The 27,798-nt window shown below is 34.1% G+C and overlaps 2 protein-coding genes across 8 annotated transcripts in view; one reads left to right on the forward strand and one right to left on the reverse strand.

Annotated features, from left to right (window-relative positions):
* Positions 1 to 27,798, forward strand: part of CadN (Cadherin-N) — a 275,837-nt gene that overhangs the window by 63,767 nt on the left and 184,272 nt on the right. For all 7 annotated transcript variants that reach the window (XM_053744061.2, XM_053744223.2, XM_053744134.2 and 4 more), the window contains one exon: positions 952 to 1,141. In XM_053744061.2, the coding sequence (XP_053600036.1) occupies positions 952 to 1,141 (190 nt within the window). The remainder of the gene's footprint in view (positions 1 to 951; positions 1,142 to 27,798) is intronic.
* Positions 23,693 to 25,184, reverse strand: LOC135310063 (uncharacterized). Its single transcript, XM_064437055.1, has 4 exons — positions 24,972 to 25,184; positions 24,563 to 24,709; positions 24,222 to 24,368; positions 23,693 to 23,857 (listed from the first exon to the last, which is right to left on the reverse strand). Exons 1-4 carry the CDS (start codon positions 25,047 to 25,049, stop codon positions 23,693 to 23,695), a joined length of 537 nt encoding a protein of 178 aa, XP_064293125.1. The 5' UTR covers positions 25,050 to 25,184.

The following is a 27,798-nucleotide window of genomic DNA, read 5'->3' on the forward strand; positions in this document are numbered from 1 at the left end:
TGGTCGAGTTATTAGAATCACTTCGTCAAAGTTTTTCATTTGATTGCACTTATTTACAGTAATAATCTCAAATAACTGTATCATCTAAGGTCTCATTGAGAATCTTTTAAGGTTCTCATTGCATAATTTTATTATTGTCAGTATTAAAGTTGCACTTTTTCGACACTATAAAAATGTTATTTATAGGATAAATTCTGTGAAAATGTTAAGGTTATCGCGGTCTTTTATGGTTCATACGTAAACAATTCATGGTTGCCTGAATAAAGGATCGGGTAGACGGAATAACTTTACTTTTTACGGTTTCTGTGTTATAGTCATAAACTGCTTATCCTTATAATCTTGATATCAAAATTTTTGAATTTTGTCTATGTATTTGAAATATATTTTTTCTTTGAATTCTTGAACGGGTTATAGGTTGGTTTGCCAGGAAATTTAATACATATATACAATAAATTGATTTTGATTTTTGATATAATAAATTGGACTCAATTCTCACAGCATGCATTCATGAGCAGTTGGCACCAGATACTACCCAAAATTCAGTTGGGCAAAGCCACAGGAAAATAAGCCAAATAGTGGCAAATTTGAAATATAAATGATTTCTATTTAATAAATCGACGGGTATATGTGAAATATTGGTGGTATTAAAACTTCGATACCTATCCCAAATGTTAATTTCAAATTAGAAAGTTTATATGTGTGGATCTGGAAATATGCATGCGAGGAAATTATTTACTAAAACATACAAAATCGATTAGATTTTAAACGCATATAGCATAAAACTTGGAAAAATATATAAGGTCCTTTTTTATTATGTCGAAATCATAATATATTCGGGGTGGATTTCGATGATTTGGTTTATCCTGGAATGGCACATAGGGTAGTATTAAAATATGTACGGTATCAACTAGTATTTTATGAATATAAATCATATTTATTTTTTTACTGTAGGTGTATTATTACATCGTGGATTCACCGCGGAACGAGGGGAAGGATTTCTTCGAGATCAGCATGCAGACGGGCGAGATCTTCACGAAGGTGGTGTTCGACAGGGAGAAGCAGGGAGCCTATGCCCTGGAGGTGGAAGCGAGGGACGGAGCTCCGTCGGCGCGGCCCAACTCCGACAACCAACCTAACTCAGGTAAGTGCGTTAACGCCTCTTATGGTGGAACGCCAGACACAATATATTCTTCTTCACCTGCATTTTGGAAGTCGGCGGTCAATAAGTAATGTATACCTTGAAACCCTCCTAAATATGACCTATGAAGAAACAGAAGAATTACTTATAGTTTTAAAATAATTTTACTTGTTTCTTTTGTAATATAACTTATTATATGATTTTTATATATATGATTAGTTTTGTATAAGTAAGTTAAAAATTTTGTTAATTGTTTATAATTATTTTAATCGCTACCTTTTAATGCCTGAAACACAGGTAATTTTTCTTCCTCAGGCACCCTTTGTTTTATTTTATTTTAAATCTTAATTTAGATCTATTGTATAACTTTTATTTAAGTAACATGAATATAGACTATATATTATACCAACGTAAGTTGAATGTAGGATTTTAATAGTTAAAGAATACATTCTTGCGCAGATTTAGGACTCAGGAATGGCTATCTGCGGTCTTAACTTAGTACATCTTGCTAATTTATCTTTAGAAAAGAGTTCACTTAGACAAAGAAGCCCTTAAATTTAGACAGCGAATATATTGATACAAAATTTTATTAACTAAGTTTTTGTTTTAAGAGATGATGAAACGAAGTTTACTTTAGAAAGTAAAAGTGAGTTGATACAAACCATGTACTAAGTAGATTTTTTCTTAAAGGTGTATATGTATAAGGTGTATATATATATATAGGTGTAACTTATTACGAAATGGGGAAATCATGATTTACTGTTTGTAATCTTTTTTTGTTGACATATAAGGGTTATTGGGATCTTATTCATGTTCTATTTGAAAATTTCGACGTTAAAAGACAAAAGCCAGTTCGTTAAAAGTTAACAAATTGTGAATGAAGATGCTTTTGAGCATTTCGTTAAAACTTTCTCGTGACTCGACCTCATTTACTGTATACGTGGACAAAATAAAATAAAATCGTATGTCATTAAGAGGTGACAGTGTACAGCTTTTAAAGGAAATATTATTTAATAAGTACAACTTTCTTTTTCTCAAGATGGAACAAATGAGTACTTCAATGTAAATAGTTTACGATGCTGCAACTCATGCAGCGTCAAATTTAACGTTGATTTTAACCGACATATTACGCTGATGTTACGTAATAATAAACCTTAAATTTTGAAGATTCGGCCCTGATATAACAACCAACCGTTTGACGTCAACCCTCCTTGGGAATGCTATTGTTGCCTATCAGCTGTCAAGGCTTTGGCTTCCGATGCGACTGAGAGTCGCCTGTAAAGACAAAAACAAGACACGGGAGGATATGGAGTGGTTTTCTCTTCTAGGGCGGAACCAGACGCCACTGGCCAAATTTTGAACTTCAATATTAAGCAACTATGTTAAAATGATAGAAGGACAGAAAAAAAAAAATTATACAAAAGTGAACGACTGCCATGTTTTTTTATATTCCAATAAAAAGTAAGTGCAGTTCGTAGCCCACGAGTGTTCAAATTGTGAGCGTCTCGAAAGGTTACGGCGGGTCGGCCCTTCAGTTGTGTTGCTAATCACTGGTGTGCCCTGCATTTAAATGATTGCCTTCGTCCCACGCGCTGGCCGGTCAGCCGTTCCTCTGAAAACTGTCGTGTCCCGCCAGCCGGCTATCTGTCTATCTAACCCTCTTCGCTGTTGATATTGACACTAGGCGGTGGTCTAATATTTCACACTGTTTTCTCGATTGTCAGGCAATTGATTGTATCGGAACGTGTGACACTATAAATTGTCCGTTTTCCGCTCGACCCTCTATTAAGCAAGCAGGTCGGCGGCGCCTTGCCGTATCGCGTCATCGTAAATCAAGCTGCGGAATAATCAGACGCTTGCCTCAGGCTTAATCCAGTTAAGCCACTCATCCCTATATCTGTCTCACGTGCACAATAGCGCGCATTAAAGCCTCTGTTTACCTCAATACAAACCTATATCTCGAGTGTTATCGCACTACACATGACTCAGTAAAACGGAGAACTGTGTACCCAGAGGAAAATTTATTATATCATGCTGATAATACAAATAGTTCTCCGATGTTTGCCTGGGATTATCGATAAAATTTGAATACGGAGAAATCAAGAAGTGTACGCAAACTTATTTATTGAATCGTTCGCTGATGAAGTATTAGTTGGAATTATTGAATGTGTGATTCTGTGTGAATATTGTGGGCACGGACCACGACCAATTTCAGCATATTGCAGTTGCTTGTGGGAGAGACGAGACGGGCGCGCCTGTACGCACGCGGATTGCATACTGATCACTGGAAATAAGCCCGTACACGGGGTTTTTCCTGAAAAATAAATAGGATATAGAAACGACACCACGAACGTTCAATTGCGTTTGTCAATTCAGCTGTCTGCCATTTTGTAGAATATATTTAATTATGTAAAATAAATTTAATTAATGAGTAACATAAAAAATGTCATTCAAAATGAAACAATATTTGATAACTGTGTATCGAAATGCGGACAGGGTTACAATACAGTATAAAGTAAATATACAAACTTAATAAAATATGGACGAATTATCCATCTTTAAGTTACGCGTTGTTGATTTCAACGGTTTGCTATCTACAATGATTCATATCCCTTCTACTCGATAGGAGTAATTTTCGATTTAAGTTCTAAATGTGACCCAATTGCATTGCCAGTTGCATGTCCTAATTACGTTTTTATTGTTTCTATTCTCTTACTATAGAATACGCCGCCAAGTTTTCACCGAAATTGGATTATTTTGAAACTGTTGGTGCTCATTGGATTTAATGTATTTCATTCTTTTATTTCGGAATCAAAGCCATTATACACAAGTAGTAGAGGAGAAATTGCTAGTTGTGATTACTATCACATACTAGTATATAATGTACCTATTATGTTTTGTGAGATTACTATTATAGATTAGTTGTAGATATTGGTAATTAATTGGATACAATCGATTGTCAAGGGAATGTAAATGACCATTTCCCATTATCAAACCGCACAGACGCCGTGCAGCCTCAATCTCATTGCTGCAACATTATTAGATGCAATCATTATCATACGAGTATGATGTAATTGAATTGCTTACTATCCTTTGATGCAGGATCCCTAACAAAGTTTATGACATTACTTCCATTATCAGTTCGAAAATACATAGTACATTATGATATAAGTGCGGTAATTTTCAAAGCGCACGTATGTTGTTGACGTTGACGTTGTTGACGATTTATAACAAATTTGCGAGGAATTAAATAAAGTTAAAGCTTAATAAAAATACTTGTTAAAGCAGTTATAAAATTTGAACAAATTGATTGTTATGTTGCCAGTTGGTATTTTTAATGTTGTCAAGTTGTTATTATTATTATCTCCTAAAGTTAATTTTCCCACTTTTCTGATATAAAAACTCTTTGCTAAGATTTAAAAAAGTATCCTTCGTTTTTAGAAGGAGCATCATGATAAACCGTGCGTTTTATTTACTTGTACGTTTTACATTACAATAACGCACAAGTGCGTAATGAGATACAATATACGATATTTTTTCAAAATTGGTAAAATAACTGACCATATGTTATAAATACTTAATACATACATTCTTCTATACTTCGATATTAATATTATAAAAATAAAAGATTTTTACTTTTGTTTGTAATAAATAAACTCAAAAACGACTGTACATATTTTGATAAAATTTAGCTCATAGATAGACGAAACATTCGGGAGTAATATAGGTTACTTTTTTCAATATGGTTTAATCCGAGCAAAGCCGGGATAGGCCGCTATTTTTATATATACTTGATACGGACCCCGAAATCTTGTACGTCAATAGGAAATAAAGAATATTTCTAGACATTTTAGAAATTACGCCGCGCACTAACTTATTTATTATCGACGAATGCCTCGTGAATTATTCACGAAATTATATAACACGGAAGGCGGCGTCAAGCGAAAAACAATGAATCCAATCATAATGAAGAAGCGCCGCGTCGCTGAGTCGCCGCCCGCCACCCCATAGGGTTGCCAAATCATTAAAGTATATTTCCCTGTTACCAGCTGAATTTGAAATATTCAATGCAAAAAAAAGGAAATTATTACGCCCATTAAGGGTACCGTAGTAGCAAGCTAACATTAGGTATATACGTTAAAAAAATTTTGGTTTTGATGTTGTTTGTATAAATGACAGAATTATATTTGCGGTTTTTGACAATGTCCTATATCTGAATAACTGTTGATTGATTGAGTAATTTTGCATAACAGTTGTTTTGCCAGTATTTGCCTGCTGCAAAGAGTAAACTTGAATATTATAATGAGATAAGGTTTTTCACCTTTTTTTCATATTTCCAGTGATTGGCTCCTATTTCACAATTTTCCCCCTACGACGGGAGAAATTCTAGGATGGTAGCACCCGTCCGTTCGTAGCTCGTAGCTTTCCTCGTAGTGCGCGATCGTAGCCTGTAGCACCTCGCCACCACGATGCGGTTCTACGAAATTCCCGCTTTTATTTTTATTGCCAGTTTTCTGTCTTCACGTTTTGCGGTTCTTTCATTCGACCTCTCGTCCCCTGCCGGCACTTACCGTTTATTACGACCTTTTTTAATTTGTCTGCTGCTGATAGATCTTTTTGTTGTATTTTTAAGCTACATTGCTTTTAAATGGAATGAAATTTTGTTTAAACGGAATTAATATTTTTGCATATAACAAAGTAATTTCAATTTTAGAATTATGTTATCAGGACTAATGAGAATCTTAGACGTCGTTTGCACAATGATCGTGCTAGGTTTCGTTGTAAGTCGATGTCGTCTATTTCAACTATTTCCAATTACTTGGGCTTAGGGAAGCTGTGCAATGTCGCCAAGTGACAAAGCAATATTCCGCTCCGGCGACGGGAACTTAGTGGCCTACATTTAACGTGGCTTCACAAGACAATGACGATACAGAAATATGTCTGCCGTCTGTACTTCAGTTTTAACGTAGAGTACCTACTTAAAAACTGCAGTAGAGTAAAATAATTGTACTATTATTTAGTCTACTTCATAATCAAATGAGAAACATTAATTTCTATTTTAGCATCATTCAACTTTGACACTAACTCTGATCTGTTGTGCGCAGGTTAAATTATTACGTCAAAATTGACTGGTCCATCTCACGTTTAGGGTAAGTTGCACCAGTTAATTTTGACGATGACTTAGATCTGCGCGCCGTGTCGTTTAGACAAAATAGCGTAATTAGCGTTTTTCTGCGCAGGTTAAAGTTAACGTCAAAGTTGAATGATCCAACCGACCTTTAGTAATCTTGGTTTGATTCTGTAGTCCTCCTATTTTGTAGCTACGCCCTCGAGAATTTGTGATGAGGACTCGGGCGAGTGCACTGCCTGTCGGGATTACTGTGACGGCTACTAAATATTGCTGTTTACTTATCTCAGCTTAAGCTTCTAATTGGGCTGTAAGCCTGATTCGAGAGCCATTCCAATCGAGCAATGATTCTTGCAACTTGAAAGCACTTGAACATGCAATCGTAATTGGTATTTCATATTCAAATACAGTGTTTTTAATTTTCACTAAGTTCTTTGTTTGTTGGTATGTACTTATTTTTGAAAGAGCCATATCTACGACTCTGAATCAAATTCGTCCCTTACAGTTATATTCATTGTCAATACATTTACGGAATATACACAATTCGTCAATTATTTTTATTGCTCCTTTGTGTACCTGCGGGAACCGAGGAAGTTACAGTGAGCGTAGGGATCCAGATATGGAGCGTAATAAAAATACATTGAATGTCTTATTTTGCAAGCGTCAACCAATTTTCTCATTATCGTTTCAATAAAACCAAATAAAACACCCAAATTTTGCTACCAAATTCGTTTTTTACATGTTTCAGTATTGAAGAGAATTATAAAATTCATAAGACATAAACGCCGCATATTGATGAGAAATTGTCTCTTAGAACTTTTTACTGTACTTTTGTTTTTTTTTTTAAGTAAACCGGAAATATTTAGTCTCATAAATTACGACGTTTCTCTGTTTATAATTATAATATTGGAATAATCATAAATATTTCATTATTTCCATGTCTCAATTCTAGAATTCGGTTACGCGTTTAATTTCGTAAGGATTTCGAATGTTTAATTAGGCATTTCTACTTTAGCGAGATTATTCAGACTGTTTGAGGTGGAATACAGACTTTAATTTCAGAATGCTATGATTTCATTTCTATCCAAGCTTACCTATATCATTGTTATATCGTCGGAATTCCAGGTCGGTTTTTCGTATAATTCGTTAATATAACGGACAATTCTAATAACAAACAAAATTAAAACTACTTTATTATTTAGGTACTCGTATAATGATTACGTACTTAATAATATGTAGCAATTTACTATTGTGTTACTGAGCCATACTGATTGTAGCAATATGAGACAATATACTGTTTCTATATCATTATCTCACGTTTACTAACCACATTCATTTATGTATGTACATTGTACATGTATATAATGGAAACAGAATCTTCCAATCATCAAATAACATGACTGTCAAATCCAGAATTCAGTTCTCGAGTAGATCTCAAGTCTCAGCCACTCCGACATACATTTTATAATGTTATTTATAATATTACTCGTTTGTAAGAGAATTTTCTTCATCATTACGACGGCTATTCACGAGACGAATCTTGGTAATTTGAAAGCTTTTTAGGGACGGAGAGAGGGACGCGGAATTTTGCTAAATCGTCAACTCGAGACGCAGGGGTTTATAGGCGCCATAAGATCCAGGAATCGCTCGTCTTAACCGGCATAAAATCATCTAAATATATATTTATACACCAGAGTGAGTAAAATGGAAGGCCCCAATTTTGGGTCGGAATACTTGCCATTTTTCTATCTGTCAATAAAAGATAGAACATTCGGAGGTAAAAGTTTAATTAAAGCAAACCAACATTAGCTGGGCGTCGTCATTGCTAGACCATTCAATTAACGCCCTCCTTATTAGAACACTAATAATAATTAATTTGTAATGTCTGTGTTCACGACGATTGTGTTGTTATCTGTGTAGACGTTTCGCTATTGTTGGATTGTTATTGGCAATACTTACTTGGCAATTGTGTATCATTTTGAGCTAGAAATCTTGCGAAATTATTGTTTTGATATAATAAAATGTTATCAATATGACTAATTTATAATGAACTAAGATGGGCGTTGATTTTTGACTTTCCAGTCTCTCACGTAGGTTTTTGATACAGCAAAAAAAACGAAAAATTAATATTAGCAATTTATGAACTATTGAAGAAGTGAAACGAATCGTGCTATATATGCCATTAAACTATACACGACCTTATTACTTTACTCATAATATTTTTAAACTTATAATAATAATAAAACTTATAATAGTTGTGAAAATCAAATCTAAACCTTTTTTTGCTACCACGTTATCAAATATTTCCATAATTCTTATGATTACTTTCATTTGTGGTTATTCGAGCATTTCTAGCAAGTACAAAAATGTTTTGCAGAGCTACATACTTACGCTATTTTATGTCGGAGTGTTCATATTTTTTCTACTGCGACGATAACATTGATGCTCTAAGATGTTGATGGCAGACCATTTTTAAAATATTTCATTATTTTTACTAAAGATCTAGTTTGTTTAGCTGTCCTACCTAAATAGACTACGAAATAAATTCTACCCATACAAGGGTTTACGCCCGGGAAAAAAATATTGTTCCCGAATAAAAATAATTTCTGGTTGTATCTATCAAATTTTGTTGTAATGACTGCGTTACATACTGGACGTACAGCGCCCAAAAGTTAGTGGCAAACGAACCATGAAATTGCGTACCCGAAATATTGTAATTATAATAGTTATGTCCAAGTGTAACATATCCCGGTCATTCTGGAAAGTATCTATAATGGCGGTTCTTCAAGGGTGGATTCGCTTTCGTCAACCGTCCTAGCTTAGCTACAAATGTAACATAGTAGCACAACGCGGCGCTGCTGAGCGGCATTATCAATCGCACGCTTGTGTTCAACGGTACCGATAAGTCTGTTTTGTTCTGTTTTGTTGTCTAAACTTTCAAGAATGCATAATATCGCGTCGTGTAGTATTAAGTATTGCAGATAGGACGCCACCGGGTAAATCGCTTTATGCGCGACCGATCCGTAAACACTGCTGAGATTAGGGACGGGGTGGACGTTACTTTGTTTTAGTGTTTTTTTATACCGCTGTGTAAGCAAATAGGGTTATACGATTTTATAAAGTAAATGTTATTCTACTTAGATTGACGTTAGAAATGCCTGTAAAAGTGTGTAACAAATACGATGTGTTTTGTTCACATTGTAGATTCTCTCTGTCTTTCAATCATAGCACTTGGATAGATTTTATTCACATTGTTTATGAAAGACATTCTCTGAACTTACACTAGTAACTTTGTAATTGCAATGTAGTATTGAGAAGTCCAGTTCTTTTTTTTTATTATTGTAGCTACGTATATATATATATATATAATATCTGCCGGTCCGTCCCAAGTAAAACAGCTCAATAAATTTATACACCTAAACCTTCCTCAGGAACTACAATATATATGGGCAAAAACCGCACAAAAAATTGTTAATTGGTAGTGTTTTAAGTTTATCGCGTTCACACAATCGAGACGGGGGCCTTTTTAAATTATGTAAGTATAGTGTTTACATCTGTGTATAATAAAGTAAATGGGCTAGTGTTGTCGAGGTGGCGAAGCGAGCGTATCAGCACGGGGCGTGGTTCCGTGAGTAATGGTCGTTGGAGCTCGCATGAGCAGGGTCCACCATGTCACGCTATGATTGATAGTGTTCCGCGAAGAAAAACACTCCTTTATACTTGTTCCTTGATATTAGAACGTTTGACTGCTATTGATATATCTGATAAATAAAATATTTAGCTACACTGTATTTCTGTTTTTTTATTGACATTTTTTCTTTGTTGTTCCTAAGACAGTTGGAAGCTAAGTGACAGTGGATGATTTCATTGTAATTGATGTGTTGCCTTATGAAACCACGATGAAAGTATAGCGATATTAGCAAGAGGTACTTGATATTTGATTTAGAATAAGTGCAATGTCTGTTCTCAATAAATGCGGGTAATATATAATAATACGGGTAATTTGGTTTCGCCTGGTCCTGGCAGAAGGGCCAAACCAAGCGCAAACCCATATGTGGTAGCTTGATATCGTCAGGGATGACGTGCGATCTAAGGTTGCTAAAGAGCCTCCGAAATATACGATAAAAATTTTAAAATGCATGAATATATAAAAGCTCAAAGCGTAATACAGTATTTAGTAGATTTCTTTCTGTTTATGGTTTGGCAAGATAATAGCATGTTCATGACAGTTACAATTTATGACATGTTGTTTTAGAAAAAAAACATTCGAATTGTAATTTTATTTTTCCTATTTCCTTTCATCCTAGGTCGAGGTCGTTTATGTGAAACCACGTTTCTGTGAAATATTGTTGTTGTAAATTGAGAAAAAAGTGGCAAAATGACTGATGGTAGTAAAGAACTAAAAATAGAAGTAGATAGAATGTGAATAAATAACAATTTCGAGTAATAGATTCGTTTGCAATCATGATTGGAATTCATAATTCCCGATTTTTGAGTTAGCGACCTAACTCATGAACATGAAGATGCAATTATACCTACGCCGCCGCAGGTTAGTATAGCATTAGACAGTTTACATCACATACATTAACATTCAGATAATGGGCATTAGGAACACACATACTGCTGGATACCTAACATCACAAACATCCATAGATAAAAGATATTTCTTTTATCAGCATAAACTGCTTGATAATTTATCTATGTCTTCATGAAATTATAAATAAAATATAAAGTTGCGGAAGATATGGACATAAGAAATTTTCTTAAAGCTTAAGTACGAACTGTACTATTGAAAATTCAAACACACAACTATTTAAAAAAAAAACTAAGTTTGGTCTTTATTCTAAAACTTCTTTTGAGTTGTATACTTTAAGTGAATTAAAATATATCATATTTGTACAGAAAATATTTAATAGGTTTTTCTTCACACTGGGCCTGGCATTAAAATAAATGAACAAGAATAGATATCTATCTATGTACTAAAACCTTCCAATTCTGTTTTCCAAATCTAACCCAGAAATATTATTATTCTAGCAAGTTATAATGTACTTGTATATACCATACTCGATAATGGTCTCTGTGGGTAAATTAGCTAATGTTTAAAGTTTTCAAGGTTTAACTTAATTACCGAGGTTGTAAACGGGTCGGGTCGATGAGAGTACAACGGTAATGGCTTGTGAAGAAGGGGAAGAACCATATCAGTAGGGCCACTAAACCATTTCCTGAAATGTGGTTTTGATGCCATTTTGAAAGTTTCAGTTTTATAAGAAATTATTTTATTACAATAATACTGTTTATTGCACAAAATAAATGTCAACATACAAATCTTATTTTGTAAACTTTTACAAATAAAGATTCGGCCATCAGGCGCATACGATTCTTTACATATTTCAATAAATACTCTGCAGAGTTTACTGAGATGATACGAATACAAACATGAATCCTAGAAAATACTAACCTTTTTTAGTTCCAGTATGGTAACAAACTTGTGATTGTAATGCATGGTTTTGTCAAATCTTACTAGCAAGTTATTGTTGCGCGATGCGATGAGTAACTTTGTAATACTTTCGGGAAAATCTACTACGATTGTTTTAAATTGAGTTTCTCAAGCAGACCGCATCCCTTATTCTTTAGAAGTTGTTTTCGCACAATAAAATGAAATACAAGAGATTTATCGTGACTTCTTTCAATAATATATATTTTTGTTTTGCAGTCTAAATAATACTTATACTAACATAAAATAAAACTCGTAAATACCTACTTTAATTTATTTTTTTTCATCGGAAAATATAATAATGGTAATTTATAATTCAAGTGTCATGTTTTATCTTCAAGATTGCAGCAGCAAAGTCGGCCACGAAAAGCCAGTAAAATATATATTCTGAACACGAAATATTTTTCAAGATTTAAAGCTGGTATCACCTGGTTTATAGTAGGTACACTGTTTGCTCAACCTATTTTCTGTTATTGTAGGTGATAGGAAATAAAAATGTTCTTATTTTCCACGCAACAATGTGAGAGTATGTTTACCTGTTTATAAATCCTGGTATACATTATAGAAAACGCACAAATGGTTAAATTAGTGGTAGCGTCGTCGTTGACCGCTCGTGAGGTTCCCTCTATCATGCTTAAACTTGGAGATGTTGACCCATGCGTCAATTCCTGAACAGGTTCTGCCGGGAGGGACCGGTCAGCTCGATTCTCATATATTTTGTTTGATTAATCGTGTTTTATCTATATTTTTATTCAGCAATTAATTTACAATCATAACATGTTTTTGTATACTATAAAAAGAAAATAAAAAGTATATTATAAAAAGAAAAAACTTCTTATGAATCAAACCGTTAAGAGAGCGCTTCCCCACGCTTCATCGTCCAACCGGATAAAATAGAATTTGACATCTGACACATGCTTTTCGTTTTTCCAAAATAAATCTGGCGATATTTAGAGAGTGGTAAGGTAGTGGCTACTGAAGTTATAACGTTGTTGAAAGTAAAATTAGGGGATTGTATAAACTCTTGCGCGAAAGTGTAGAGGAAGTGCTTTAAGTTTGACAGAAATTATGAAGTCGCACCGTGGTGTCGCCCCGTGGGGAATACTAATTAGTTGGATTGTTCCGTCACTCTTACCGGTCCCTTGTTCATCTTTACAATTTCATTTTGTAAAGTACTTTTATGTACTTTGCTTTATTATTTTTTGATGGTTATAAATAGCCAGCTCGTCCGTTACCGGTCTCGGATTTTAAATTTCTCGCCAACGTTTTATGTGATTTATTGCTGAGATGAGAGGCATTTTGTTACATCTAAAGGCTAAAAATTATATAAATATGCTATCCTATGCATACACCTTCGTACGTTCTCGAATTTCGGGAATGATATTTTGAAATGACCTGTTTGTTTTGTTTATTTAAACTGAAGCTAATGACTTTTCATGTTTTTTAAAGGATTCATTCATATATTCAAATAAAACTCTCTTATTTTTGTTATACAAATAAACCTCAGTATAATAAATCAAAACAAAATTTTCTTAAGCAAATTGAAATCTTAATCTGTGTGGTCCACAATTCAAAGAATGCAATATTTGCTTTTGAGCATTGGAGATAAATTTGTAAGGAATGTTTGCTTCAGCCTAAGCGGAATTGTTCATTAATTTATCCTGATCGTAAAATGGTATTTAAGGCAGCTTTGGAATATTAATTTCGTCGGAATTAGCTATTTTCCTCAAGCAGGTGTTGGAATAAATAGGACAGGAGTAGAGCGTCTTCAATTTGCTCACTTCCCCGCTACAATTTTCCGCTCACGTGCTGTTGTAATGTAGTACGTAACTGATATAGCGCAAGTTGAAATAGTTCCCCAACAGTGTTCGTGTCCGGATCGACTAATAGCTACGATATCTGCGCGTCCTTCTTTTACTTTCAATAAACAATACTAATGTTTCATAGAGAATATGTCTTCTAACTTACTAGGATAATAACGAATATATAGGCAATTTATTTTCTAAATTTAGTTTGGATAGTTAACCGTATATTTGCTTACTTTGAATCTATTTTTGCTGCAATTTATTCATTATCCATTCAATGGATCGGATGTAGATTTTTGGTATGCGTTAATGGATAAAACCTACTTAAACCCCCAGGTCATACAGACAACTACCTATATGTCAAGTTGCCCTCTTGTACTTAAATTAAGTATGTGTACTTTATATTAAGTACAGTTTTTGTCGTGGAAGATATATGTGGACCTTGTCCCGCAATCAAAACAGTACGTTACACCAATTAATAAATAAATTAATTGGTTATATCGAGGCTAAAGTTATTTCAATCTTTAAAATAGAAAGACTGGCGAATTGGCAATGACTTCTATATTGAGTTAAAACTTCAGTGCAGGTTCGGTCGGAAAAAGCAGGCCACCTTGGCTATAAATATTGAAGATATAATGCTCTTAGATTCGTTTAAAGTTTTTATTTTTAAAATTATGTGCATTCCGTACGCAGATATTTTGAGAGAATAAACTACTACATTATTCTACATGATATACATTTGTCGAGATATATAATTAATTTATTTAAAACACATACGTTTACAGACAATACATCCAAACATCCGTATGCTAGTCAGAATAACAATAACATATTATCTCACTTACATACAAATGTCAATAAAGCAGGGTCAACATAATAGTATCAAAAATAAATAAATATTGCAAAATTACACGGATACAGTATATGTAAATTTAATTAAATTTAAATGAAAATAACGTGCAATTTTCAAAAATGTATTTGCCATAACCTAGCAACATTTAATGACTTCTCAGCGTTTAATATTTTTATGAAATAAAATCACAAAAATACGGTGTTTCTTTCGGTAAGGGGCAATTTCCCCGAGTGGACGCAAATAGCGGTCATTTCTTTGTTCCTTTACCTGCGGCGAAAGTGTAGTAAAATTAAATAAAATTGCTGTTATGTAGAAATACAAAGGAATAGTTTGTGAGGGTCCCCCGCGACAAATGCCGCCGACAGGTGTCCCGGCGTCCTAGCTGAGTGGCCGAGTGCTGTAAGACGCTATGCGTATATGAAATGTTAAGGCGACAGTACAGATTGCAAGTAAACACAACATATTTGATATCGTAGCAACGCGCAGCGATGTTTTGTATTGTCGCATATGTAGCTGAGACAGGAAGCCAGATGAGGGTGGAGCGGCTGACGACCCGTCACTCTACGCGCCAATGACAACGTCGGCGAAACAACAAAACTTTATATTGTCTTTTATTTTGCCTTATATTCACAATCTACTAGACAATGTTATATTTTTCTGATTCGTGAACACGGTGAACATTATAAAATTGTTGATGAAGAAGTCCAAATAAAAAAGTGCAATTTCGTTTCCTGTAACTGAAGCGTGCGCCCGGCGGAATATTATCTGGCGCCAAAGTCAACTGAAATATATCTCAAGACAAAGCGAAATTGCTAATTTACTTGCAAACACTCTGTTGACAACTTTAAAAGGACTCTAGCCATTTTCTTCGTGAAGTTCAAAATGAGTCATGCAGTTTTCATCCAGAAGTGTCATTGTGAATTAGCACACACTACAACAACTTCATGAAACTTCAAACAAGGATAATTTGGCAAAGTCTGGCTCAGTGTGAAATCATTGCACTACACTTGGTAGGTACAATGTAATACAAATAGATTTGCATGCTCGAAAGTTGGCCAGAATAATTCGCTTATATGCTGGCATTTGGCCCATATATAGTGGCGTTAGACACTACATTGATGCAACAAGCGGTTTATTGAAGTATACGTATTGTATGACGGGCCCCTTCAAACTGTAAGAGAAAACTCATGTCTGAATTCGAGGACAAATTGGTAATGTTGCTACCTTAAACGTTGTTTTGTGTTGTAGGGTCCTAATAAATTGTGCGTACCTACATATTTCCCTTCCCCAGTGTTGCTCAGGTGCCGTAGGCCCACCTATTATAAGGGGTTTTGTCGCGGAAACTTTACTATAATTTTATTCATGAATGATAATAGCAATAATTGTGTTTATTGTTGCATATTATCGTTTTACGTTGTTTACTCGGGCATTAATTTTCTTGTTTATTATCACCTGTTATAGAGCAGTATTCTTTATAAGTGTTATTAAGTACGAGTACGATATGTATTTTTTTAGGTTATAAATAAAGTTTTATAATCAGAGCTAGTTCGACAACATTTAGTTGCTCATATATGGAACCAATATATAAAAAAATATTTGAACTGATGAGATTGTCAAACGAATGTACGTTTTAATTATCAGCTTCTGCCCATTCCACACTCTTAATGAGTATAACTATCTTTATTTATCTGCCAGCTAATACCTGATACAATCTTCTTCCTCTATTTGCTTATAGTATATATATTTTTTGATCTCTAGTAAATTTAAAATTGCGTACAATGTGAACCTATTACTACTTGGTTATGTCATATCCATCTTTATTTTCGAGTGTATTAATTGCTAATTTTGGTGTCCGATTTTATTCTAGCCGCCCAAAGGCTCTAGTAGCAATAGTAATCACACGTGCACAAGCACGTGTATTTAAATGTGTATTTAAACTGTCGTTTAAATTCGTGTATTTAAACTGTCAACCAGTATTCTAGTTTCATCACGAAGTTTTTCACCTGTAAATAAGTCAGACCGGTGAACAAACACATGTGGTACGAGTATGATACGAACTTGAGATTTTTCGATCACAGGCGGACGGTCTTAATCATTCCACGGCTACATATCCATAAAAATATAGTATTTAATCGCAATAGTGAAATGGCAGTCGGCCGTAGATCCCTAGAGACAAGCCAGTCGGCAGCTTCGACGATTTAATTTTCATATTGTGACTCCAGGTACCGGATTACTTTATTGCACTGTCTACTGATTGAACGAACCAATTTTCTATATCGAAAATGATTAATTTATTTACTTTGTCCGTTTAAAATTAGTCAATTAATTTATCAAATATATATACTACATTACCAAATTTATGACTGGATTAATTATTGTAATTATTATTGTTATATGCCTTGTCATATGTCGACATCCATTATGTAAGACTATTATATCATTTTAAATAACATCTTATACACACCCCTTTTTAAATGTTAATCGCAGTTTCAAATCAAATTCGAATTTGGAATGAAATAATTTTAACTGTAAAATGTTGTACAGTGTACCGCACATCTAAGTTACTTTGCAGCGACGATTAATTAGCAATAAATTAGTACGAGTTGATGTACTGTTGACTCTATCTAGTGAATAGATGATTTATTAGTCTGATAATTCTGTGTATCGTGGCACAGACGCGGGAAATCATTGATAATAATTCAGGACTGAATGTTAACAAAGTAAGTAGGTAGTTATTTATCTCTTTAATATTCCTCTGATTTAAGTCTTATTCAGTGGCTTCTTTGGCATATTTGCGTTCAAAATATCTTATTAATAACTAGATTTTGCCCGCGGCTTGGCCGGCGTGATTTTCGTAGTAAAATCTCGTTCATTCTTTAAGAAAAAATATGAAGAGTTTGATTTGAGAAAAAATATGTTTACCAATTTTCAGCTGTTTAGTTTGAAATTTGTTAATGTGAATTGTGAATTTGAATTAAGTTCCATACAATCTTTCACCCCCCTTTTGAAGAGGGTTGAGGGTTAATTTTCAGAAAAATCTGAAATACTTATTCATTAATTTGTTGTAAACAACTAAAATCCAAATTTTCAAGTCACTAACTTCAACGGTGTAGAACTTTCATATAAAAGATTCTCACCCCTTTCCCCCCTTCGGGGTTGAATTTCCAAAAATCTTCTGTGCTCACCTACACTCCCCAGGGAACCTACGTTGTCTGTCAGTCTGCCAGTCACTCAGGAAGAGTTTTGTATATATATATATATATATATATATATATATATATATATATATATATATATATATATATATATATATATATATATATATATATATATATTGATTCTTATTCGATTCGAGACTTGGGTGAATTAAAATATTTTGAAATTGCACACTGCCCTACTTTTAATGCTATTTATATTGTGCTTTATAACTATCGCAGAATTTAATAAAAACCGACTCTTTATGTTACCAAGCATTATTTTAATCCTTAAAAAATACTGTTTGACGTTTGTACAGTTGAACATGGTTAAAAATTCAAACCTTTTCTTTTTGCATTCTGTTGAAGAGCAACATGAAGTATAGTCATGATAGTAGAGGTTGGATGACATGAATACGTTGATAATGGAAGGTAGTTTTCATATGCTAATGGAATCAATCAAAGATCTCAATCGAACGGTAACCGAGGGAAGAATATACCTATCTAAGTAAGTGTATCCTGTAATTTGACAGGAACAAGATTCTGCACTTACGCAAGTAGTCATCAATGTTTTTCTGCCTTGTGCCCTTGACGTAAACGACTTACTTGACGTAAAGCTACATAGACCGAAATGTGCGAGTGAATGGAAAAGTAAAGCCTAGGTCACACTATCTAGCAGTAGAGCTCTATCTCATATTATATAATGAAAGAGGCCTGAAACAGTAACGATATACAGTAACATCAGTTTATTAACAAAATGTGATGATATAACCATAGACATTAGATTTTTTTCTATCAAGGAAAATGTTTTCAGGGTCTATGCGGACGATTACATTAAAATTAATAACGATTGTTGCAAAAATATCTTTGACAATACATTATTTAAAAAGAAATTGATGTAAGGATCATTTACTTCTGTCTTGAAACTACTTTAAAGGTCGACACCTACTCACTACGTGTAACTCGGCCGATATGGATATGCGACTGGGAGTAATTATTACACTTCCATAAGCACACGGAGAGGGTTCAAGTCAACAGAACCTGTGGATATTCATGAGACAGGCTCGCTTTCGTAACCTTGAGTTCGTTTTTAGCATTAGATTAAAGGTTTAGAATTTAATGAAATGGATGCCATGACCCCATTGAAAAGTCCTCAGTCGTAAGCTATTTATTACTGACACTGAGTGCAATCCCTTTTAGTTTTGCTTTCCTTTAAAGGCATTCCTTTGAATTATGTGGATATTGTATGAGGTGATTAAGGGACAGGTAACAATTGCATTCCAAAATAGAAATGATAAGGCACGCGGCTGGAAGTAAAATAACAGCCGAATCTTCAACATTTAAAGTTTTATTTTTTACGCGTACTCTGCGTTTTGGAGTGTTACAAATACAACCAGGTTTTGTTGGAAATACGACTGGGAGTATATGCGAGGATGAGAGAGTGAGATAAAGTTTAGAATTTAATGAAATGGATGGCACGACCCCATTGAAAGAGTCTTCAGTCGCAAGCTATTTATCAGTGACACTGAGTGCAGTCCGTTTTTGTCTTTCTCTCCTTTAAAAATGGGAATTCCTATGGACTAATTAATGGAAGATGTTTCTGAAAACACGGTCCCCGTCTGATGTTTATTCATCGTTCGAGAAAGCAGTAATTAACCTACTCTCGGCCTGTAAGGTTCACTTGTGGAAGCTATTATACGTGTCAAATTTATTACCATAATATTGTTAGGTGTTTCAAAATTGTTTTGTCATTGTTTAAATGTGTAATCATTTTATCAAAACCTATCTCTAGAGGCATACTTAGCGTATTGTTGGCTCCAATTTTGTTTTGTATTTATTTAACAATTTCGTTCTATATATTCTTAAAAGAAATATATGTTGTACCTACTTAATTGTTACGTCATTGTAATCTTAATAAAGTAAAGAGAGACATATAAAAAAAAATAACTTGCCATATTTTCTTAAAAAACAAACTTATTTTCTTAAATATTTCTACAAGTTGCTTAATATGGTTTTGATTGATGTATTACATTTAAATACATCTAACATCTTTTTTCACAAGTATCAAGGCTTCATCTACTTGCTTTATTCTTTCCTGTTTTTTCTTATAATGTATTGTTATTTTTTCAGGTAAGTTCACCCCAGTATCTCGCCATTTCGTACGGGGTGAGTAGCTATCGAAAATATTTTTTTCTTTATAAATATAAAAACGAGTGTTGATGTAAAACTTTCTTTTCGTGGACGTCACATTGTATTTATTCTCTTGATATCAGAAAATGTTGCAAAAGTAGTTATGTTGTCAAAAATCAGCTCAACAGGTTAATGAGGTTCAAGGTGGTTAATTTTCCAAAAATCGATTTCTATTTGCAAGATTGAATTCATCACCCGCTGCCGTCCTTGAATCGAGTGGCTTCGTAGTTGGGGAGGTGGCTCGAATTGAACCCGGAGAAGTATAAAAATAAACTGCGGCAAACAGGGGAGGTTCGCAGCGATGAAACGTTAACAGGTCGATTATGTGAGCCCATCGAGCGCGCACTCGAGCGCCGAAACCCGACCCGCTGCGAGCCTAATGACGGGTCACGCATTTAAATGGCCTGATTCTCGACCAATCGGTTATCGGTTACATATTCACATGAAATTCATTCTTGCATTTTACCTTTTTACACAAAGTAATAACAAAACAGAGGCATAACTTACATACTATATATCTACACATAGAGTGTATTTCCAAAGAGTTCATTTTGTTATTTCATTATTTTTTGCTTTTAGCAGCCGCGTCTACATTTTTATTCACAAGAAGTACGGCTCTGATTTATTCCAAACATGCATAACACTATTACAGGGCGTAATGCAGCTATATAAATATTTACTCAATATATTGTGTTGCTTCTTATTTTCTTTTTTGCCCACAGTTCGTGATATGTTTAACAAGTATTCATGGCTTTTTCACCGACTTTTCAAATATAGATTTCAAATATACGAGTAGACACAGCCCACTGAATTTAATGTTAAGATTCTTAGTCATGTTATGAGTGTTCTGAATTTTAATTGATCTCGTAGGCAAACTTACAATTTTAATTTATTTTTTCAATTCAATTCAATTCAATTCAATTTTTTAACATAATATTGAATAAATAATGATTTAAATTTATTTATTTCGCTAAATAAACGGCTCTTTGAGAGCAGTTTTAAAACCTGCATTGTGAAAAAAATGTCGATTCACTTGAATATAATGAGGCGACTTCGGCAACTCATTGTCCGGGGAAAATAATTAACTTTCTGACTCGGCATAAATCGAAGTATCAAACTTTAAAGATGCTGGGAATAAGATCAAGCACGTGCTTATCTCTGCGGAAAGAAAAAGCAACGTATATCCACATAGTCTTCAAAGATAAAGTTTTTTGTATGCTATTTTCGTAATGGGTAGAAGAAGCTAAGTTTTTGTGAATTCCGCTTACGTAATATTTCAATAATACATTTTATTAATATTTTTGACAAAAAAAAAACAACAGAAAAATTTATAGGATTCATAATTTTTGCTTGACTGTATACTCTGCACTGAGCGATGCTTGTATCGCTGTGTCCACACATATTGTGTTGTATAGTGCGGGTTATCCAGTCAGTACTAGATTTTAAATATGGAGATGTTCGCATTATTATATAAATATACGAATCGTTTACCATTTACAATAAGTTTATGTAAATAATATACATATAGCTTGAGGAACTGAGAGCCTACAAGAAGTTACCTACCTAGCTTTATAATGTGTTAAATATTATAACAAATTGTTACAAATCATGTAGATACTAAATATAACATTAGAATCGACGACGTCGGCGTCGCTCAATTTCCTTTCAGAAAATTTGGCGACGCCGACGTTATAGAAACGACGTGTAACGCAAATTTCAGTCTGATCTAAAATCCTCTGTTCTTGTGCAAATTGAGACAAATGTCGGAATAAAAGGTGAAAATCATTACCGTAGGTACCTATGTTTCATGCTTCCATTATGTTCCCGGGGCGGTATTTGCGAGTGCCGTCAGAGCTAATAACCATATAATGTAGTCGGCGGGGCGGATAGACCCGTAATATAACTAATTTCCGTGTCGCGATTAAAACTCGTTATAAATGGTCGCTCGGGAGTGCTCCGGCCCTGTCACCATTACCGCAAAAAAGGAAAAGGAGTTTGCATTAAAACTAACTGAAATTTTCACGGAACGACGATGCTATAGCGCAAATACAAACAAATACGACGAGTCCTCCAGTCCAGTATTGTTTTATAAACTCTCCCATGTACCCAACTATCAACTTTTCAATCTGCAACGGAAAATGGGGCAAAAACATTTAAAAAATATACGACGGACGGACATTACAAACTTTTTAATGCTCAGAAGTGTGGCTCTGGCGAAACTTGGAAACTCATAGTTTGCCAAAATCATAAATTGAAAGATTACAACTATTATAGTTTTACTGGCGAAATGTCCGAACTTCACACAGGTAAATCCGCTTAGTTGCTAACGGATATACCTATAGCATTTCTATTTTATATATGTAGTGTCAAAAAATTGACACAATAAAATAAAATATAAAATTGACAAAAAAGTTTTTGGGCTAGTGTTTATGTGAAATATTTAAAAATACTATCAACACGCCTATTTAAATTACACATCTGTAAGTTAGTTAACTTCATATAAATACGATATAAGTCAGTCTTTTTGTTGAGTTAAAAATTGTATCATATTGTATTGTGATCCCTGATTTTCACTTTGATATTTAATTTATAAAGCGAGCTGTCAACTAGTAATTCCATGCTGAAAAACGACGCCAAACGTGTAGCAAACATTATGCCAGAGAGCTTAATACATTTTTAATGAGCTGTAATAATTACAAAACAGATTACTCGTCTCAGAAAGGGTTGGATGGACGTGCTCGTAGGTCTACGTCGCTCAGGGTTACCAGACGTAACATTTATTTAGGATGGTTTACGTTGAATCTTTTTTTGTACAGACACAGATTACTTAATACCCCAGTACAGAGAACTTTTGTAACCTATCGTTACCATAAAAATGACGTTAGTATTATTGAAATTAATCTGATAAAATATACGTAAGACACAGTTAATATGTTATAATATTAATTGTTTTTTGCACTGAGTACTGGGGGTACCTTCAAGTATAAGAATGTGATAGTAAAAGTTAATCCACCTGTATGAATGTATTAACGAAGTTTGTGATTCAGGAATAAGACGAGAAATGACTGGTACAGATCATTTTCTGTGCCAGTCATTTCTCGTCCTGTTTCTTAACGAAGAATTTTTCAATTTAACATTTGGTAACCCTGCGGTGGCACAGGGCGAGTAAATCTGGCACGTAATGGCGCGCGGTGGCACCTGAGCTTACGGCCGGTCGCTAATTTCGGAAAGCACAAGATAAATCACGTCTGAACAATGACACCACAACTCGCCTGCACAGACAAATATTATCTTAGCACATAACGACTGTGTTGCTTTTGTGTATTGTTGCTTCGGAAAATTAATCACGTTACAAAAAATATTAACATGCTTGTTGTTGCGTTGCATTGTTTTTTTAATACGAGATAATTTTTTTGTTACCTTATATGTTATATTATTATTACGGATTTGTCCCTAATCTATTCTTTCTAATGCCGAATCATTTATGAGCCAACAGACAGTTGATCCTATTATTTATAGTTATATATTTTTATAGTTTAAAAAATATATAACTATAACGTTTATAACACAAATTCGAATTCAAATATCGTGTTTCCGGTACCGTATTGCCGGTACGCTTTGCCTGTTAAACATCCTTTTTAGGAGAGATGAGATTTTAGCCTGAGATTTCCGATTCGAGAATTGATCGGATTCGCTCACGTCGTTGCCCCTCAGGTCGAGCAGGCTACAGTTTCACACACGACTACGAGTTTATTATGGCCAGGGTCTGGAACGTCAAGATTGTTTTACAAGTTCAAACTTGCGGGTTTCACCCGACATCCCAAAGTTACTGACGTGGTGACTCTTAACCCTAATTATGAAATAACAAACCAATTAATATTTAGATATTTTTAATTTTCAATAATCGGTTTTACTTCTAGTACCGAGTGGGCACAAAAGAAGTTGCTGAATTTGTTGTAAGCATTTACTTTGAAATCATAAGTGCCGTAAAAGAACTTGTTTCCGAGGAAGTTGGTCGTTTTCTCCACCAGATTGAGGTGTACTTCATAATTGCCCTGTTAACAAAATTTTAAAGCTGTACTAAATTACGTTTACGACTTTTTGGGCATTTTAATTGTTTCATGGTTAGGTAACAAGCGTTTTAACATTTGAACAGGATGAGTAATTACAGCCATTACTCGTTCTTTACTAAGTAAAATGTTAGAAAATTATTTAATTTGCCACATGTTGAATTATGTTTGTTGTGTGAAATGTTTGTTTTTCATATTACTTTTTAAAAGTATTAGTAGGTAATATACTGGTACAGATCCTTTTCTGTACCAATGGCATTATATTATGAAAAAAAATTTTCTATTTTAGTTACGACAGACAAATTCCACCTAGTTAATCTTGATTAGTAAATTCAATTTGCAAACTAACCTTATTGATTTTGCAGCGTTTGGCAGTGAGGTTGAAGGACTCAATTAGAATAGGTCCCATCACGAAATGTTGGCAAGGTTCATCTAGAGAGTAGTTCCAGAGTTTATTTGTGTTCTCTTTCTGCTTTGAACCTATTGTTACTCTTACCTAAGGAAAAAATGTCAGTTGAAGGCACATTTATTACATTTATAGATCTAGATATTGTTAAGTTATAAATTTAAAAACATAATTTTAATCGATTATTCGATGTGTTGGGTAAAGTAAATTTTCGATTTATCAGCATATTAACTTATAAAACAACAAAGACATTATACAAAGTATTAATAAAGGTATTTTTTTACCATATTTACTGCACAATCCCTGGGGAAATCCATAACGAAGAGTATATCAGACATATTCCTTTTATCTCGTATTTCGAAGGGACCACAACTTTTTTGCTTTGGCCCTTTACAAGTTTCGAACGTAGTCCAAAGAAGATCATATGGACCCTAAATAATTCGAATATTTTACAAAAGTACAATATAAAAAATATTAAGTTACTTAATAACACTTTTCTGCAGAAAATCATAAGCGTGTCGTTTATAAATAGAAAATGTGTTTTTGTTTTTGTTTGTAATGAATAAACTCAAAATTACTGGACCGATTTTGATGAAATTTGGCACATTACATTCAGGAGAAACATAGGCTACTTTTTTGTTTTGTTTTTACCCGACCGAAGCCGAAGGACCTAGTACTTATGAACATACTTACAAAATTCTTTCCTGTTGTTTGACTCAGCCCACTACCAATCGTAGTAAAAAATATAGCTCCAAGAATTAAACAGGCCATTTTTTAATGTTTAGGATTTTCGGCGAACGGCAATTTAACAATGTGTAAAAATCTAGATTATTCTACTGGTATTTGATTTTAATTTAGGAAATGATTAATGCTGTATTTTCTATTTATGTTTATGAAACGTTGTTGTATTCTGTGTAAATAATACCACATAACACACCACCACCACATGATAACTGGTTCATATCAGCGACACGGTTATTGAATAAACAAATTTCCGGTTATTATTTTAATTACGTACTGATTGCAATCATTATCAATAATATTTTCAATTTATAGTTCCGATTAAGCTATTATTATTTTATGTAACTATTTTTATTTTATGATTGTTTTAAACAACAGAATACATAATATTTTTATTGTATGAAAATTAACAAATCCATTCATTCAGTAACAAAAAGAATTTCGACTGACTGAAGTCGAAAAGTTAGTCTTACAATTATAGTATCAACAGTAACTATAACGCCCCTTATTAATATAACGAAAAATTGCTTACATTTTGAAGGTTAAATACGAAGAATATTTTATGAAAAATGGCTACGGAAATCTTGTATACGAAAAGGTGAATGGATAAAACTAGCATTAACCGCTTTAGGTCGTTATCGTGAGGGCCGCTCTTGCTTCAGCAATTATTAATGCATTTTATTCCGCGTGCCTCGGCGCTGCCAACATCCAGAAAAGCTTAATGCTTTTCCCCATTACATGTCACCTCACCGATATTAACAATTCTTTTATCGTTATTGTCTTTCAGCATTCAGTAATTTTTAGGTCGTTTATCTTGTCATCTGTGACAAATGTGAACGTTTCGTTGTTTGATATTCAATCATGCAACAAATTGGCCATAGAAAATGTATTGCCATGTTTAGCTGTGTGCTACGTAATATTTTACGTAATAATACAAATGTGTTTACAGTACGAATTAGAACGTGCTAAAAGTAGAGTAAGTATTGTAATACCATTTCTAGTATTGTAACTTCTTTAATATTATGAAAACTGATGTGCGGATTGTCTCTTTCAGATTTTTTATGCTGGAAAAATTATTTCACAACCAAAGTAACCATTTATCGCTAACATAAACTTCCGCGGAGTACCTTTGTTGATTTTTTATTATTTAAGAGCTGCTTACTATGTTGTTAATCATCAACTATAGTGCAGGTATCCTCGCACTCCTTAAGACGTAGTTTCCTCATAAATTCGGTTTGAAAGCCATGTAATCTTAGTCAACAATTTGACCGGCGCAATCTAGTGTTTATACATTTACCTCTCGGAATTTAATTCTCCGTGGCTTTGCCAACTTGAGTGTTGCAGTCTAAATTGTTAAGTTGAAACTAGGATATTCGGAGTGCATGTGGCCGCAACCAAAAGTGCAACGATTCTACCCACATGCCCTCGACCGGCTTATGTGGCGATCACTGGGCTTAGTCTAAATTGCAATTTAACGAACTTTCCTTTTAATCACGGCCAAAAATTCAAGTATACTGTAATCTGTAAGAGATTTTGAAGCTGTGATTACGACACTCGCCTTTGAACAATAAGGTGCGAATCCTACTCGTACCGCGAGTTTGTATACCAATCTCTCTCATGTTTGGTAGTTTTCGTAGACCTCATGAAGAAACCTGCACTTTAGTTGACGTCTTAGGAGATCAGCTAATATGTGAAATTAAGAAGACAAATGGCAAAACCACTCCACTTATAATTGCCAAAAAAATGTTACAGCATAATACAAGATCTTAGCTCATAAAAAAAGAAGAATTTTAAAATTAGTGGCTTACGGAAATTTCAATTTGACACGGAATGTTTATGGACGCTCGTCTGAAGTCGAGTCAGCTGCGGATGATGTATTGCAGTGCCGAATGCATCCAATTTCCCCAAATAGTAAGATGATATACGAATATTTTGGCTACCTATATGATGTATTCAATTACATCGTATTGTAACCGACATGTGTCAAAGAGGACAAAGGTAAACCGATTTTAAAAAGGAATATTTTATTGGATAGGTTATAAATTTTGAAGATTATTAATGGTTTTTGCTTTCATATAAATCTCGTTCTGTATCTGTGACGTGAAGTAGGAAATGGGAACTGCAACTAACTTACGCAAAATTATTCAACAACAGATTTAAATCAGAAATCAGAGTTAAATAACCACAGAATAATTTAATTATAACATCGTAGGACAGCGTCAATACTCAAAAAAGAAGACCACAGAATGGGGAACATTCTTTGGTCGCGGTTACCGCTCGCTGCTCGCACAAAGTAATATTTTTTACAAAATGAAGAACTTACATGATTGGTTATTTTAGTCAGATCGATTTAGCATTTGCGTATTCTGCAGCTGGTGAGTTTAATAACGTCCGTCTTTGATAAAGACGTGTATGCGAGCGGGTCGGATGATTGTGAGGTTCTAATATGCTCGCCCTCGTCGCGCCGACGTCGGCCCCTGTCGGCTCAGAATGAGGGTTCACTCCCGTCATATACCTTACCGCAGCTCACACCCATTCATATGGATAGTGCGGCGTAGTTTACATATTTTGATGCGCCAGCTGCTTTAATAAAGCCATTAATTTTAATAATCCTCCCTCGTACGTTTTAGTACATGTCGAAGTTAATAGTTTTTCATTTACTCTTAATTAGATTATATGCGGGTATTAACATATCGGCTGGCTTTGTCGCCGTTGAAAGAGTCGAGCTTAAAAATGTTTATAAAAAACTATTTTTCAATCGTTTTTTTGACAATATGGC

This window comes from Plodia interpunctella, chromosome 1, assembly GCF_027563975.2.
Source record: "Plodia interpunctella isolate USDA-ARS_2022_Savannah chromosome 1, ilPloInte3.2, whole genome shotgun sequence".
In the NCBI taxonomy this organism is placed as follows: domain Eukaryota; kingdom Metazoa; phylum Arthropoda; class Insecta; order Lepidoptera; family Pyralidae; genus Plodia; species Plodia interpunctella.